Source organism: Cavia porcellus, unplaced genomic scaffold, assembly GCF_034190915.1.
Source record: "Cavia porcellus strain 051 isolate PalLab524CR breed Dunkin Hartley unplaced genomic scaffold, mCavPor4.1 scaffold_6, whole genome shotgun sequence".
Classification (NCBI taxonomy): domain Eukaryota; kingdom Metazoa; phylum Chordata; class Mammalia; order Rodentia; family Caviidae; genus Cavia; species Cavia porcellus.
In genome coordinates, this window is record NW_026947489.1 from 31811441 (window position 1) to 31828509 (window position 17069).

Below are 17069 nucleotides of genomic sequence, written 5' to 3' on the forward strand. Positions count from 1 at the left end.
GCCTGTCACTCTTCCTGTTAAATTCTTATGTTATGTTACTTGACACCTTCCCGGGTCTTGTTTCTCTGTCCTTTCTTACTATAGTCTTTCTAATTGCTGAAGTCTAACCGCAATCTAAAAGCTGCCTTTTATAAGATTCTTTACTAATTTCGTTAATCAAGCTTAACGAAAACCCATTTTATCCTTTATCCTGCCTGTGTCTCCCTGTCCATATAATCTCAGTTCCTGACCCGGATTCTGAGCTGTGATCTATGCAGGAGAGGCCGTCGAGGGGTAGGGTTGGGGGTTCTACCGAGGCCGCTTTGTGGGCTCAGGTGGAGGCGACAGTAAGGCAGAAGCTCGGTGGAGTCGGGGGTCCAGGAGCCTCCCGCTCGTCGCTCTCCAGTTCCCCTCGCCCTGAACCCGCGGCTGGGAGGGGCCAAAGGAAGGCTGCAGGAGGTGCAGCCTCAGGCGCTACTGAGTAATGGGGCCCGGTTTCGGAGAAGCGCGAGAGCCCCACACGTTTCCTGCAGCCGATAAGATCGGCGCCTGTCAGGTGGTGCCTGCGCCGAAGGCGCGCGCCAGGCGAGGGGGCGCGCGCACAAAGTTTGCGCCGCGGGTGCGCTCGCTCTGCTCTCCCGGGTGCAGCGCCCGCTCCGGTGCGGGCTGCGGGGCGAGAGGCGGGCCGGGTGGCGATGCGCCGGGCCCGGCCGAGCCCGTCCCGCCGCGCAAGGTGACCGCTCCGGCAGCGCGGGCCGCAGCCATGGGCACCCTGGGCAAGGCACGAGAGGCTCCGCGGTGAGTAGGGGCGCCCGCGCCCCGGGAGCTAGCGCCACTTTCCTCTAGGGCAGGGGCGGCTGCGACCTCTTATGGATGGAGGGAGAGGACTGCGGGCGACTGGGACGCCGCTCTAGGAAAAGTCGCTGACCAGGCCGGAGAACGGGCGAGTGGGGGGTGGGGGGCCGGGTCTCCGCCCGGGTCTGGGGAGACGCGCGCGAGGGCGGACGCGCCCGGGGTGCCCAGCGTGCCTGGTGCCTGGAGATGCGGGTGGAGGAGTGAGCTGGGTTTCGGACCCGGACTTCGCGGGCGGGACTCCGAGTGGCGAGGGCGAGAGCGCAAGCCCTCGGACTTCCTCCCCATCCTCCTGCCACGCAACCCAGACTCCCATTCGTGGACTTTCCGCGTCCCCTATACCTGCCGCGGACTCGGGGACCCCGGCAGCGCCCCCTGGCGTTCTCTTTGACCCTGTCCGGCCGCGTCTGTGGCGCACAGGTGGAGGCGTTCTGCTTGGTTGGCCCTGCTCTGGAGTTTTGAACCCCTGGTCATTAAACCGTGGAACGGGTGTGGGGGTGGGGTGCACGCACACACTCACTCCACCCTGCGGCTCTAAAGAGATGCTGAAGAGGACTCGTGCAATGATAGATGATGAGGAAGAGTGACAGTGAGCTAAAGGGCTCCTGGCTTGAGCAAAAGGCTTGGGCTGGCCAGGCAATTTAGAGTTCACGCCCCAGAGTACCAGAGCTGCTCCAACAGCGCCTCTTCTAGATATAGGTCCGGACGGTCCTGCGTTTCATAACTCCCTTCACACGCATGGTGCCCACCCAGCCTGTGCAGCCTTACGCAGGAGAGGAGGAGGCTCTGGGACATTGGACACGCTGTATTTCTGAGCCCATGAACCAAGCGTTCAGGGTCCTGTAGGCGCTTCCTGCCCACTTCGTGTGTCATCCCCTAAGGAATCGCTGTACCTTGTCCTAGAGTGGATGAAGGAGGTCAGTCAGTTAAACTGAGTCTCTGTTAGGGGGAGGAAAGGGCGGAAATGGAGGGACTCTGTACCTCTCTACACAGCTTTAACTGAAACACCCGTAAAAGTCATCTTCCCTGCAAAATGAGCTGTGGAAATTGGGTTCCACTAATTCCCAGTCTTCTTCCAATCCCAGCTGCATGAAATCAAAATCCTACTGAGACATCTTTGCCCTTTTCCTGGAGTTCATGGTTTTGACAGCTTTCTTTAGCACGCTCTGCACTAGTGGCCCAGGGACATTGCCCTTCCAAACCTGGGTCTCCACCTCTACAGTTGAGGGGTTTGGAAAATGACTGTGAGGAGTCCACCCAGTGCTGGCATCCTGAAGACAGTTCCTAGAACCTGCAGAAGGAGGTGAGATTCAGTTAGTAGCTGTGATTTTGAGGAATTTGACTTTGGGTTAATTCTGTCACCCTCAGTGTGACAGGCTGCTTGCCAGTTGTGATGCTGGGTGAGGTGCATGGTCCCAGGCACAGGAGATAGTTATTAAATGCATCAAGCCAGGAAGGTTCCAGGTACAGATCCCAGGGCTAGCACACATGAATCACAGGGCCTTGGCTATGTCATTTAGCTTCTTTTGGCCTAAGCTTCAGCATCATGTGATGGAGAAAGCATTGTTCTAGGTTGCAGGCATCAGAGGTGATGTAAATTCCCAGCGCAGTGCCCTCAGAATGTAGACTTTCAGTTCATGGTGTGTGTTAGTGTTTTATTTGTAGACTGTCTTTTTTTCTGAGATACCAATGTGATTCTGATGCTATCTCAGGGCCTAGATAAAAATTAGCAATGGCCACAGTCATGGATTTCTCAGGACACAGTCCCTTCAGCTAGCAGATGCCCAGTAACCACTGCATGATTCCATTTATGGACCTCACTCAGACCACTGGGGCCCTTCCTCTGGGGAGTCTGGCCATACCTGAATGACCGTGTTCAGAAAATTGCCCTTTAGCAGGTTGGTTTCCCAAACTCAGGCATGCCCTGCATTTTATTTGGTCTAAGTAATCTTCAGCTCTATTGGGTAAAATTTTATCTTGTCAGAGAAGCTCTTCCAAACACTCACTCTAAATTGCTTCTTTTTCCTCTGAGAACATCACTTACTATTGGTAACACGCACAGGACACTTATTTAAGAACTGTGTGATTACTGTTCCATTGATTCCCCAGCTAGGTTTTTTAGTAAATTCTAGATCTATATAGAAATTCTAGATTTTATATAGTAGCAACTAACTTTTTTGTAGTTTACATGAGCATATTATATAGTTTAACAAGTACTTTCGCATAGACTATTCACTGTGGTCCGCTTGGCCATCCATGCTATTGTACTCAGAATAAACTATTAATAATCCATGCCATTATGTGCTTATTGTATGTGGGGAGTAGCTAAGATTATGAACCTTGGTTGTGTATCTATGAGGTAACCAGAGATACAGTGGAAAGAGAACTAAGTATATGCCCAGATGTTACCATCAATACCACCATCACTATTAAATCATAAGATAAAGATATATATGTGTTTTTAAATAGAAAAATAAAATATTTCATGTTCACAAAAACATCCTGCCAAATACCTTTTACCAGGTCACACACAAAAAGCCCAGTGTGACTAGAGAAAGGTATGTTAGGCTCCTAAACCACATCCATACCTAAATTTATGCTTCAACATTCACCTCTGAAACAAGCCTCTCATTACTTATCTTTCGTTTTTAATTGTTAATGACCCAGGTAAGTACTCCATGAAATAATGTTTAATGATAAAAATGACTCATAATGATTACCTATGTTAGTAATAATGAAAGTTTCCTAAAGCCAGCCAAATTCTGTAAGAAAGACAGAGCTAACTTCAGATCTAAACACTGCCACCATATCTCCTCAGGCTTCAGGCTTCAGGCTTTGACATCCTCCACTGAGGTCTTTGTAAAGCTATTGCTGAGGCTTCCTGGTCTGCTGAGCATCTCTGGTATCGCTCAAGATAAATTTAGGGGAAGATGAGACCGACTTAATTCTTAAGATCCAAATCAATGGCCTAGCAGCTAAATTTTATTTATAAAAAAGCACTGCCAGGGTACAGTCCTGCCTCTGCCTCTCCCTTAGGGGAATCGGAGACAGGAGGACAGAGCCATCCTAGTGCTGGGGTTTAAATGCCCTCATTGTAGTCCTGGAGTCTTACCTGTCATTTGCTGGGAAGATGTCTCTTTAACAGCCAACCAGTCCATTTGATGCAACTGCCACGTGGGAGGGGTATGGTTTCTATCAGTCCAGCTCCTGGGATTAATTGTCTTATCTCCACTCCTTTTCTCTGGTCTGCCGCCAGAGCCCTGAGCTGCCAGTTTGTCCCTAGCTACTCTGCCTGTCCTCACTGCCTTCTTTTTCCCCAGGAAAACACCCCATGGCTCCAGAGCTGCCCCTAAAGCAAGACTAGAGGCCAAAGCCGCGAACAGCCCCTTCCCCTCGCATCCCAGCCTGGCCCAGATCACCCAGTTCCGAATGATGGTGTCCCTGGGACACTTAACTAAAGGAGCCAGCCTGGACGACCTCATCGACAGCTGCATTCAGTCTTTCGGTGAGTTGGCTGACTGCCTAATGTGCATAGAAATTGCTCTGTTACTTTGTTCTTACCTTAAAAAGTGCTTTACAGAATAGCAGCTTAGATTGTATTTTGGCCTTAAAAATAGCTTTTGAGCCTTGGAAATGTTAGAGACAGTCTGCAGCACTGGTGGCACATGACTCTGTGGGTGTGATAGGTCGTGATGAGAGGTGCAATTTAAAGTGAGAAAAGTTACCGAGTGAAGTTTACATTTCCATTTTTCTCAAGAAGCCTATATAACAGATCATGAAACAAAGTCGTGCATCTGACGATCTGACACTTTTCTGTGCAGGTGTTCTTGGGGCAGATAAAGTCTGTGGTACAGAGCAAGTGTTGTTTTTGAACAGAAATTTGAAAGTGTTTGTATCATTTGCACAAACAGTTCTCCATCATTCACCTTATAATCTGGGATCGTGATTGTGTTTATGACTAGAAGATAATGGTTAATAAGCATGGTGCTAGGGGTCAAGATCTGGTAAATAAGTGTGTGGACATACACTGGAGGTGAATTACCTAGACACTGACCGTGGTCAACAGCATGTGATAGCCATGAAGGGTTCATGGCTCAGTATGGCTGAAAAGCAATTATCTGAAAAGGTTATTTTTAATTTTATAAGCACTGGCTTTCTTTTGATTTCCATTTGTGAAAGCGTGATTGGGAGTATTAAGTATTTGTTGTACTCCAAGAAGGGAATGATTAAAATGGATGGATTCCAGGGAAATCTTTGAATTCAGACATGGTGTCCTCCCTGTGTGTCTCCTTTTCTGTGTTGGTTCCTCAGACTGGAAAACAGATGAGTGAGCGTGTGGTTCAGCTCAGAAGGTGGTCCTGTGCCATCCCGGGTGCCTCCCAGAGAGCAGAGGGGCAGCTTTATCAGATACTGAGCAGCACAAGATGTATTAGATCTCGGAACTATTCACTGTTGGGGGCTGGGCACGGTTAGTGCTAGGCCAGACATTTATAGAACTGGAAAAGATTTTGACATCTTAGGGTTACTTGTTTAGTGTAAAATCAAATCATTTCAACTGTTTCAACAGTGGTTCAAAGCAGTGGTTCTTTAACATTTCTGCATCAGAATCATGTGGCTTTTTTTTTTAAATAATGCAAATAGCTGGGCTCCACCCCCAACATTTCTAGTCCAGTAGTTCCTGGGCAGGGAGGGACCCAAGAATTTGCATTTCTGACAAGTTCCCAGCTACTCCAAATACCTCACTTTTGAGAATCATTACCTTAAAGTACTGTTTGTTGTAAACTTTGAACTAAAATGGGAGTAATTATATTGCTAGATTAATTTCTTTTCAGTAATGCTTTGATCTCCAGTTTAAGGAGAATTTGGCAGAATGAGTGACTTGCTCTTTCAAGATAATCTTTTTAGAAAACATACATACAAGGAGGTAAATAGAGGACAGTGGAGCCGTGTGTAGTGGTGTCTATAAGTCCATCACCAGGAGGTCGAGGCAACAGGGTCACAAATTTGAGCCCAGCCTTTGCACCTTAATGACATAACAAGACAGTATCGAAAAATACAAAATAACAAGGCTAGGAACATAGTTCTGTGTGAAAGCCCCTGTGTTCAATCACTAGTACCACCTGAGAGAGAGAGACAGAGACAGAAACAGAGACAGAGACAGAGAGAAGAGAGCAGACCAGGATAAGGGCGGCTAAAGAGCCATCGTTCTGATGTGCTATGCCAGCACCTAGTTATCAACCTAGGCGTAGTTATTTACCCATCCTTAGGAGAGCCCAGTGACTATGCCTTGAGTAAGGGTTTTTATTTTCTATTTCACTCGTGAGTGAACTGGGATAATAATGTATTTTTCATGCTTTTCCCCTTAAGTGTCAGTCATTCAATCACCAAGCAAGTTCAGATCTGTTTTCTAACCTTCAAATCATTGTGCCATCCACCTGAAAAGTTCATGACTGATTCTAAAGTGCTTCTCCCAGATAACCAATCCTAATACTCTTTGCTCAAAAATCTTACAAGGGCAATTATACTTTTTTTTTTCCTGAAATAATGTTGAACTGAAAAAAAAAAAAATGCCTAAAATGCAGCTGTAGAAATCCCATTGCCCTTATAATAGTCTTTAATCCATTAGCAAGAAGCATTGAGTAAGCCCTTAATTACACCTCCAACATGCTGGGCAGGGCGGGAGGAGAATTACAGTGACTGAGTGCCTGTTCCATTAGTACTGACGGTACCTGCGAAGCACACTGTTCAGGAGAGAAAGTGTACAAAGCACTTATGGTAATAACAAAGGTGCGGGGTTGGGGGTATGGCTCAGCAGTATGGCGTGTGCACAGGCTCCTACATTTGATTCCTGGTTCAAAAAAAAATAAAATAGACAAAGGTGTGCAGGAGAAGAAGTGTTTTCTGTCCTCTAGAGTGCAGGTAAGTACACTTCACTGTGAGGACGGAAATTAAGAAAAGCTTCAGGTCTCTTGGGAAATGGGACCTGGGAAGGCACTGAGAGGGGGTCTCAGAGTGTTGTGTATCGTGTAATAGTTTCCTGTCACAGAATTCACATGAAAGAGGGAAAATAGTCCTCTAGATCTATGCTAAAAAGGAACATGGTTTCAACTCTTTTCTTGCTCTTTGATTATTAGCTGACCTACAGAAGGTGATCAAAATATACAGTGAATATTAAGTTTTAAAAACATATTACAGTAAAAGACACACTGTCATTAATACCCCTCAAGACCTTCCCCCTTATTTTGAACATCCTCGCCCCATCTTTCTCGTCATTTTCTGAAGCAGTTCTGGAAATCTTCTTTCGTGGGTGTCTATGAAGTATGATCAAAAATAGAGTGAATGCTGCCGCCGAGTGCCATCCAGGAGAAAGGCAGACCCATAAAATATTTCAGGGTGTCCGTATCCACCTGTTCATCGGATCCCACACCATGTGGTGTCTGGTACTTCCTCAAAGTCAAAGTGACCAGGAAAGATAAATGTTTTGAATTGATTCAGGTCACCAAGGCAGCCACGACAGCCCAACTAAAGGCATGAAAGAGGACTTTCCGAACTGCTTCAGCAAGTGGCAAGAGAAATGAATAAATGTGTCCAAATCAAAAGGGAGTCTTTTGAGCGTGATTAATGGCAGTGTGTCTTTTGCTGTAAAATTTTTAAAAACTTTTAAACATTCCCATTTATTTTGGTCATACACTCTATACTGGGGGACTGGGAGCTTTAGATTGAGCTACCAGAAAAGTTGTTTGGAAGATAAAGACTGGCTGACCCATTAGTTAATGAACTTTCTACCTTCTATTCCAGCGTCATCTTCGTGCAGAGATTTCCCTTGGCCAGGACTGTGCTGTCCCACACATGGCTGTTGTCATTTAAAATGAATGTAAAGTTTAGTTCTAAGCCTCAAGAACCATAGTCACAAATATTTTACAAATGGTAGCTCTTGCTGGACAAAATAAATAGAGACTATTTCAGTTATCACAGAAAGTCTGTCAGACAGGGCTAGGGAGGGAAATGGTTATTTTTGAAGGGGAAAAGCAGTGGACAGATTTTGTAAAAACTGAGTTTTGCCTTTTACTGATTTTTCTAGCTAATAATCCAGAGAGTGCTTAGAGCTTTGTGGGTATTCAGAAGTTTACTAATTGACGCTCTTTGGCATTATTAGTCATTAATTGTTACCCACCATTCTTAGAGAAAGGGGGTGTTGTGATGATTTGAAGGCTGGGTGGCCTGCACACACACTTGTTAAAATAAAGAGTACTTTAGAAGGCCTCTAGTGGACCTGCAGCGTCTTGTTAAAGGTTACGGCATGGTGCTGTAAGCGCAGAGCCTCAACTCACAAAATCATTGCAGTAACCATGAAGCAGCCCCACTGTCACCTTCTTTGCTAACCTAAGGTCATGCTTCATATCCATGCGTATTACTGCTGCTTCATCCACCCTTCAGCTGAGCATAACGAGGCAAATCATCACAACCTGGTGCACTGATGTCAAATGTATGTGAATCACACCATCTGTTTCAGAAGCAGAAAGACCTATGAGATCATCTCAGCTTTTAAAATTGTTTTCACTTTGAAAAAGGACTGCCAGGATTGGGGGCCAAATGGAAAGTTTCACATATCCAAATTCACAAAGCTTTTTGCCTGCCCCCTGTCAGTGTAAGACAACTTGTGATAGCATCAGAAAAGAAATTTGTACAAGTGCTTCAGAAAGCGGCTACAGCAAGCAGCCCTCCTGTTCCAAGCCAGGTGTGGTAAGAAACTAGCATCCGTTTGCCTCCTAGCTAGGACTGCTTAGATCTATCTTCTGTGACAGAGGAGACCTGCACAGCCTCATGGTAAGCCTAGTTTCCAAGGTTAGGAAGTAAACTCTATTCCGCATAAGGAATGTTTATTGGACCCCATCTCTATACCATCAGGTGCCAGCAAAGTGTTAATTAATGAATTACTGTGTGCATTGTTACCAATGCTACCCAACCCTGCCCAACTAGAAATACCCAAAATAATAAAAAATAATTATCTTCCCCCTACTGCGGAGCAGTTAGATGTTAAACATCTTATGTACTTTTTTACAAGTAAACTCAGGTACCTGTTTTTAAAATCAGAGCCAGAAAAGGCAAACACAGTCACATTTAAACACAGTTCCTCCATGGCAGAGGAAAGGTTCTCAGCAATCTGTGATTCCAAGTCTGTGCTGCAAATTGGGGTGCCCACAGGCAGTGGAGCACAAAGCCAGCAGATAAGGGCCATGGCATCAATGGGCCTCTAGATCCAAGAGCTGGTTAAGTGCCAGGCCAGCGTAGATCAGGGGAGGGGCCTGGGGCCTTGCCCTACATGAAGGGAGATTGCATCTGTCCCAGAAACCTCTGTGCTGGAAGCCCCAGGCTCTGGAATTCATGGCCACAAGTTCCCACTTGGTCCCTGGAGTGCCCCCGTGGGGGGCACAGACTGATGTCACCCAGACTGGCACATCTGCCTTGTCTTGAAATTGAGTTACAATGACTGCCAGGCTGGGGGGTGGCAGAGGTGGGGAAACCTCGTCATTTTTCCCCATGCTGTCCTGTGCAGCAGTGCTTACAGCAGGCCTCCCTCTGTGGTGGAGGACAGAGTCGTCTTTTCTTTTTTTTTTTACTAATTTTTTAAAAAGAGAATAAAATGAAGCAAAACAATGAGAACAATATTGGATTTCAAAAACAAGACAGTAGGAAATCACGAATAGTTGCCATATTGCACATTGTTATCCTCTAAATAGTTGGTGGACTGCTAGATATAGGCATGCAAAGTTAACTACACAATATAAGCACCAAGTGGTAATTTTATTTCAGTTACTATCATTTCAGAAATTTCAGGAGTGTGGCTTCTAATTTCTTCTGTGTCTATGTCTCCTGGACTTACTTATTCTGGGTAAGATACAGGCGTGCGAAATTAAGCAGTACAAACAGTAAAATTTCTGAAGTGATAGCAAGTGAGGACAGAGTCTTAAAAACACTCTTGTGTTGGGGGACAGTGTCTCTGTAACACGGAGCCTTTTCCTTCAGGAAATCCATCCAGAGACATGAACTTCACTGCTGAAAGAAATTGAGGCAGGGAACAGACAGTGTTGTTTACTTACATGCTGTGGGCTTTATAGGGTTCTGAGATCTTATTTGACTTGACCCCACTGTCTGCCTCACAGCTCTAGGAGGAGGATATTACAGCTTGTTCTTTTAAGTAATATGGAATTGAACTTGGGATATTAGGTGAAAATGGAAAATGGAACAGCTCATTAGTGGATGACTGCTCTGGTCAATGTGCTCACATTCTTTCCATGATAGTAGAGATTCTGTGGCTGTGACTGGAGGAATAATCACCAGGTGAGTGTGTTAAATATTCAGATTCCTGGTGGTCAAACACAGAGGAGTTCTTTTAGCCTGCAGTCCTCACTAGGTTTCAATGGCAGTGGCCCATGTGAACTGTGCTAGAGCCTGCTTGCTTCCCGGACATCACAGAGCATTTTCTCAGGCCCTTGAGGGAAACCTGAAAAGCACAGCAATCTGGAGAAGCAGTGGAAACAAATAGGTTTTCAGGTTATGAACAAGAAAAGTCCATGAGGAACCAGCCTCTGAGGGATCTGCATAGTAATCCACCTGGCCCTCAGCAGAAAGAGGGCCAGTCTGTGAGTAGGTTAGAGCCCGGGGAGCCCTGCCATCAGGTTTCCCTGCGTTTCTGGGTTGTCTCAAGAAGGGTCAGCATTTTACAGATCCTACAAACTGTCAGTCTCTTGGCTGTGGAAATAAACAGAAAGTGAATGACTGTTATGGCCGTAAATTAATTCTTTGCACTCAATTTTCTGAGGGTCGGTTTCTGCCGCTGCAACACTCAGACCCATTTAGCGGTGCTGCAAGGGCTTGTACTCTAATTATATCAGCCCCGGGGGCCAAAAGACTGCAAGTGGTGACCTCTGTGAAGAAACGGAGCTGTGCATCACCGAATCGAAATATTCCACTTAGCCAATGTATTTTTAAAGGATGTCTGTTGACCTGAAGGTTATTAAGTCCATGATGAAAACACATTAGGAAAATGGTCTGAATGCAAATGGATTCCTAATTGACAGAGACCTTAGAAACTGGACTGCTATGGCTCCTGGAGAAGGCCATCTCAAGGGGAGGCCCCCTCACCCAGGTTAACCTCCTGACCTTAGAGCCTCACCTGTTCTGCCCAGAGCAGTCACAATGCCTGAGCATTGTCCCTGTGCTGCAGTGGCTGTGAGTTGGGGCTGGAGCCCAGTGGGGTTGCCACTGAGCGGCTGGGAAGAAAACAGGGCAAGAACAGGAATGCAGCTTAGCCAACGTGGTGAACCCAGCTGGGAAGATGCCTGGGGCCCCACACGTGGCTTAACACTATCACAGATTGAAAATTCTTAATCATTTTTGGGTGCAAAGCCCCCATGTCCAGTGGTCCAACAGACTACATTGTTCTTGAGTGTAAGACCAAAGGGTAGAAACAATTGGTCATTTATTGAAGACATAAAGAATGTTTGGGTTTATGATTTATCTTCTTTCTGCTAGAAATGTGACAAAAATAGTTGGATCGTTTCCTAGATATGGTGGGTGGGAGTGTTTCATAATACCTCAGAAGAGTATGTTAAATTTTCAGGAATTTTGCAAGCCAGATGTTAAATATGGCCATCATTTAAAATTAAATTACATACACTTAAACAATTATACTTTTTATGAAAAGGTATGAGGTATTCCAAATTGATCACTTGTAATTACCACATTTTATTACTATCTGTGTTTTGGGTATAGTCTGTTGTACTGTATGGTACAAATGCTATGATCATGGGCAACCAGGGACCGCTCTCAGCTCTGTGTTCTGTGCACTTCTGCTAGCTAGCTTGACATGGCTGTGTTGGGAGTGTTTATGCCTTAGAAACAATAGATGCTATTACCAGGGCTGCTTTTTCAATTCCAGCCCTGGGAAGCCTGTTAAGCACTTAGTATGATAGCACTCTTTTCCAGATACACAGGGGCTTACAAGGCAAATGTTTACCTGGGACGGTAGCATGAAATGGCAACTCTTCTTTTGCATCGCCTGGTTTACAGAAAGCAGTCTTTCTTGCTTGGCTTCTTTCATGTACGTATCTTATAACACTAACTCCCCAAGTGTTCTTCAAAGAAAAGGAACAATATACATTTGAAGATAAGGACATCAAACGTTAGAAAGGCTGAAAAGTTTTCTTAAAGAAGTGATACTGGAGCACAAACTAAAATGGAGCTGATTTTGGAACGGAACTCTATGGTTTTTATTTTTTCACTCACCTCTAAAAATTTTCCAGGATTAAATCACTTCTTGTTTCTGATCAGCCAAACCTCTTACTCTGTGGGCTTCCACTCTTCATGTGTTATATGTTGTCTCTGTTTCTGATTTTACCTATTTAATCATTTGCCTTTATTGCCACTGTATGGTTACAGATGCTATTGATTTATATAGGCAAGCTTTTGGGGGGAGTTCATAACATTTGTGCTGGGTTTTCAGTTTTATGAACTGTTCACATCCCTGGCCTATTTACCACTTACTTAATGTGTATTATTATTAGAAGTTGGTAAAAGCTCCTTACATTAAAAAAAGGCTCAACCTCTTGAATATCTCTTTTCTAGAAGCATTTTTCCTATTTTATTTCATTTTGGTTTCAGTATTATAATTTATAGAAATTGTACATTTTTGTGTAGTTAAGTTTGTCTTTGTTAGGGCAGGGTATGATGACCCAAACCTCTATGCCAGCACTCAAGAGGTTGAGGCGGCTGGGTTACTGTGTTTTTAAGGCCAGCCTGGGCTGCAAAGTGATTTCAGTGCCATCATCAACTACATAGTGACACCTGTCTCAAAAAAATGCCATTTTTATCTTCTATTAATTCTAAACTTAAATCTGTATTCCAAAGATTTGGTGAATATTGTCTCATTCAGTTTTTTTAAAATCCATGTGTAATTCCATATCATATCCAACTGTAAATGATCTGTAAAATTTGGGGAATTATACTAAAGGAAGTCTGTGTTTTTATTTCTGAGTCTCTCCTTAGCTGCAAAGTGAAGTGTTTGCATGGTCAGTTTGTGACCAGAGCCTCAGCAACCCCTCATTATGATACCATTAGAATATGTTCTGAATCTTAAAATTCCTGGGAGAACATAGAATGGTGGCTCACTTGTGATACTGAATATTAATTTGAAAGCCCTTCAGAATGTATATATTTAAAGAAAGTGCATTTGATTGCTTAGCAACCCATTTTCCTTAGGGTAGAGACTTAGAAACCTGACCAAATTTAAATCCATTATTTCAAAATTATTAATGTAGACTCAGCCTATGTTATTCTTCCTTAGGCCTTTTTCCCCACTGTGATAAGATATGCATAACATAAAATCAACCACTTACCTAGACTCTTGAAATATTTAAAATACTATTTTAGCAATAGCTAACTTTTGAATAATTATTATGAACAACATAGCATTTGCATTAATATTTTATATACATTATCTAATTCCTGTTTTTAATTTCTTACATGTACAAATATCTAATTGTAGCTCAGCTCTCATGATTTTTAAATTTTAATAACTTTAAAAATCATTCATGTTCACTATAGAAAACTTAGAAAATACAGACCAACACAAGAAAGAAATTTACAGTCATCAATTCTGTCATCCCTCCAGCAAGACTGACATGACCAACTTTCTTTGGTATATCTAGATTGACTTCTATGAATATTTACATCTACTATAATTATATTGACTTTTTGATGGTATACACACTATAATGCTGCTTCTGTAATTCACATTTTAAACAATTGTGATCTTGAAGTCAATAGTAGAGTGTAAAAGGAGGTGTGCTAGCACACACAGAGTTGCTATTCTATCCTAAGCTTGATTTAAAATAAATAATTCCTTCAAACATGGCACATAAAATTGAAGGTTGCTTGGCAACTAAAATGATGCTAATGAAGAATTAAAGGCATTAGAAGAAGAGTACTTAGTTCTTTCCAATGCAAATTACACTAACTATGGTTGATTATAGTAGTTGTAATAAATGAAGGAAACAAAAAAATTTGAATAATGGATATTCTGTGAGTTTTCTGTGTGTGTGTGTGTGCGCGTGCGTGTACGAGTGTGTATGTGATGTGTCGTGAAAGCAGGGTTTGGTCCTGTCTGAACTGTGGTCTAGGAGAGTGGTGGCAAACTTAAGGCATGCATGCCAGGCAGGCTGTTTATATCTTTGAAAGCTCTAAAAGGTTCATCATCCATGGCTTAGGACTTGCTCTTGTAATCTTGTGAACAGCTCCATGTTAAAAGGGACCCTGGGGCATAAAAATTCCCAGAGTTATCATACATGAGTTTGTCTTGTTAGAAGGTAGTTAACATTTAGAGAGCGTCCTTAAATCTCCTGAGCAGTTCATCATATTGGTTCCTTTTGCATTCATTTACTTAATGCCATGTGCATGGAGGTTTTTCTGTGCTTCTTTCCTTTCCTTCTTAACATGTGCTTCAGGTTGACTCCATCCAAACCTGCCTCAGTAGTCACCAGTACCCTTAGTCCCAGGCAACTCAGGCCAGACAGTGAAGTCCTCTGTCTTCTGGCCATAGCTGTCTTCAGGTGTTGCTAAGGGTGAACACTAAGCCTCTGTGACTGCCTCTGGGTCCACTGATGATTGTGCCCTGCTCTAAGCCTCCATGAGCTCTGCCTGTGTTCTCCTCCCTCTATATGTCCCAGCGGCTTAGAGTCCCTCATACCTTGTCAGCAACAGTGTCAACCTGAAATGGATTTAGCTTCATCTTACTGAGAAAGTGTGCCCTCAGAATTGCAAAGTAAAAAAGATGAGGACAGTCTTTCTGAATGGAAAGACCAATCATAATGTGTAAACCCATCTAAAAATTACGTGTGGTGCTTGCATGATATGCATAAGGTCACGAGTTTGATCCTTGGTACCAAAATGAGTTACGTAATCTGCACAAATAGCCACTGTTTATAACTGACAACACTAAAAATTACGTGTGGTATTACACATATAATGTTCTCAATATATATACTATATATATTTGGAAATTTGAACATTAGTTATATATTGGATGATATAAAGGCATCACTGTTGGCTTTGTTTCATTTTTAAACCTTTTATTTTTATTGATGTATATTAATTGTACATATTCATGAGGTCCAGTATGCTATTTCCATACATGCATGTAGCATGCATTGATCAAATCCAACCTTCCTTTGTCTATCTGTTCATTCTCTCTTCACAAACTCCTTAATCACTATGCTACTTTCAGGGCAGTGTTCTTTGGGATCCACCTGTGAGAGTGAACTCGCAGAACTTCTGTGTCTGGTGTTTCACTTAACCTTTTCAATTTCATCCATTTTGCTGCAAGCTACAGGATTTCACTCTTCTCCATGGCTACAGAACATTCCATGGTGTGTGTACACTGATTTTCTTTAGCTATTCACCTGTTGATGGCTTAGGCCAGGGATGGCGAACCTTTTAGAGATAATGAGCAGCCAGCTGTGGCACGTGTGCCGTAGGTTCACCACCACTGATTTAGTCAGCTTCATCTTATCTGTGAAGAGTGCTACAGTAAACACGGGCATGTGGGTGTCTTTTTAGTACACGGATTTCTTTTTCTTGCGTATTTATTCAGAACTAGAGTAGTTGGATCATAGAGTAAATCTATCTTTAGTGTTTTGAGGAAAGTCCATTTGGTTTTCCACTGTGACTCCGCTAATTTTTTTATTCCTGCCAACAATGCGTAAGAGTTCCTTTTCCTCCACATCTTCACCAGCATTTGTTTTTTTGTATTTGGCATCAGGACTCAAACTGATGACCTCATGCTTGCCTCTGAGCTATCACCAGCCCCTTCGGCAGCATTGGTTAGTTTTGGTTACTTGGGAGTTTTTTTTGAATAATAGCCATTCTGAGATGAGGTGGTCTCTCAATGCATTTTCCTGGTGGCTAATGACTCTGAGAGTTCATAAATTCATTTGCCAGTTCATATATTGTTGGCTATTTGTACTTCTTTTGAGAAGCATCTATTCAGATCATTTGCTCATTTTTAAATTGGGTTACTATTTTGTTGTTAAGTATTTTGAGTTCTAGTGTTAATGTTTTGTCAAAAGATAAGTTGGGAAACATTTTCTCTTATGCTGTAGGTCACCTTTTCATTCTGTTGATGGTTTCCTTTCAGAAGCTTTTCAGTTTGATGAAATCCTGTTTGCCAGTTTTTGCTGTTGTTTCCTGTGTTTTGAGGGTCCTATCCAGAAAACCATTGGCTGTACCAGTGTCTTCAAATATTTCCCCTAGGTTTTCACCCAGTAGTTTCAGAGTTTCAGTTCTTACATTTGTCTTTGATCCATTTTGTGTGATTTTTGTAACAGGTAAGAGAGAGAGTTCAAGTTTCCATCTTATGTCTGTGAGTGTACAGCTTTCCCACCACCCTTTGCTGAATAAACTGCCCTTTTTGTCACTAGATGGGGTTTGAGGAGATCCCACAAAGATGAGAGGGAGACCGTAACTCAGCCCACCAAGTAGGTGCTTGACTCTTGTCATGAAAAGACAGTTTCACAGCTTATAAGTGTGAGGCGCCATAGGCAGATGCGTTAGGAGGCAGAGTTAGGGGGTGAAGAAGAATAGGCAAAGGGTTCATGCATGAGTAACCGGAGGGTTCAACCCTGATGAAGAGGGTCAGTCTGTCCTGCTCACAGGACAAGGCCAGTGTTTAGGGATCTGCTGAGGTGGGCCAGTGTCCAGTTGATCATTGTATGAGTGCTGGTTTGTAGTTCTGGAGAAAACTTCATGGCCTGAGAGAGATACTTCGTTCTTGTTTGGGAGGGGCTCTGCCTTGATTCCTGCCATGAGTTACTTGCTGGTGCTTGGGAGGAGGTGATATCACAGGGTGGGCTGCAAGGCTGAGCCTTCCTGGAAGCTGAAGTGACTAGTTTTGGAAACTTTTAGGTCTTGCTCCAGGTTGTTTGGAATGGGACATTGTAAAATCTATCAGTATGGTCCCCAAAGCCCCTGAAATTGCTTTAGTTACTGTAATCTTGCTGTCTTCAGTCTTAAATGGGGACAAGACAGGCTACATTAGTTTAGGGCTAGTAAACCAATCAGTCATTCCTGAGGTGATTAAAATGCTTAGGTGCAGAGCTGAACAGGGGTCTCCCCAGAGTTTTAAGAGACAGTGAAACTGAGTTAGTACCCTTGTCTCCTTTCTACCTACCTTTGTTTACCCT

The 17069-nt window shown here is 43.5% G+C and overlaps 1 protein-coding gene across 2 annotated transcripts in view; it reads left to right on the forward strand.

Moving 5' to 3' along the window:
• The first annotated feature begins 553 nt into the window (after nt 1-553).
• Rasgrp1 (RAS guanyl releasing protein 1) overlaps nt 554-17069 on the forward strand; it is a 68815-nt gene continuing 52299 nt past the window's right edge. Inside the window, exons 1-2 of one of the 2 annotated variants that reach the window (XM_003475677.5) lie at nt 554-777; nt 4152-4336. In XM_003475677.5, the coding sequence (XP_003475725.1) occupies nt 743-777; nt 4152-4336 (220 nt within the window). In that variant the 5' untranslated portion in view covers nt 554-742. Of the gene's footprint in view, nt 778-2054; nt 2135-4151; nt 4337-17069 lie in introns of those variants that run through there. The other variant, XM_063250302.1, reaches the window with a different exon arrangement.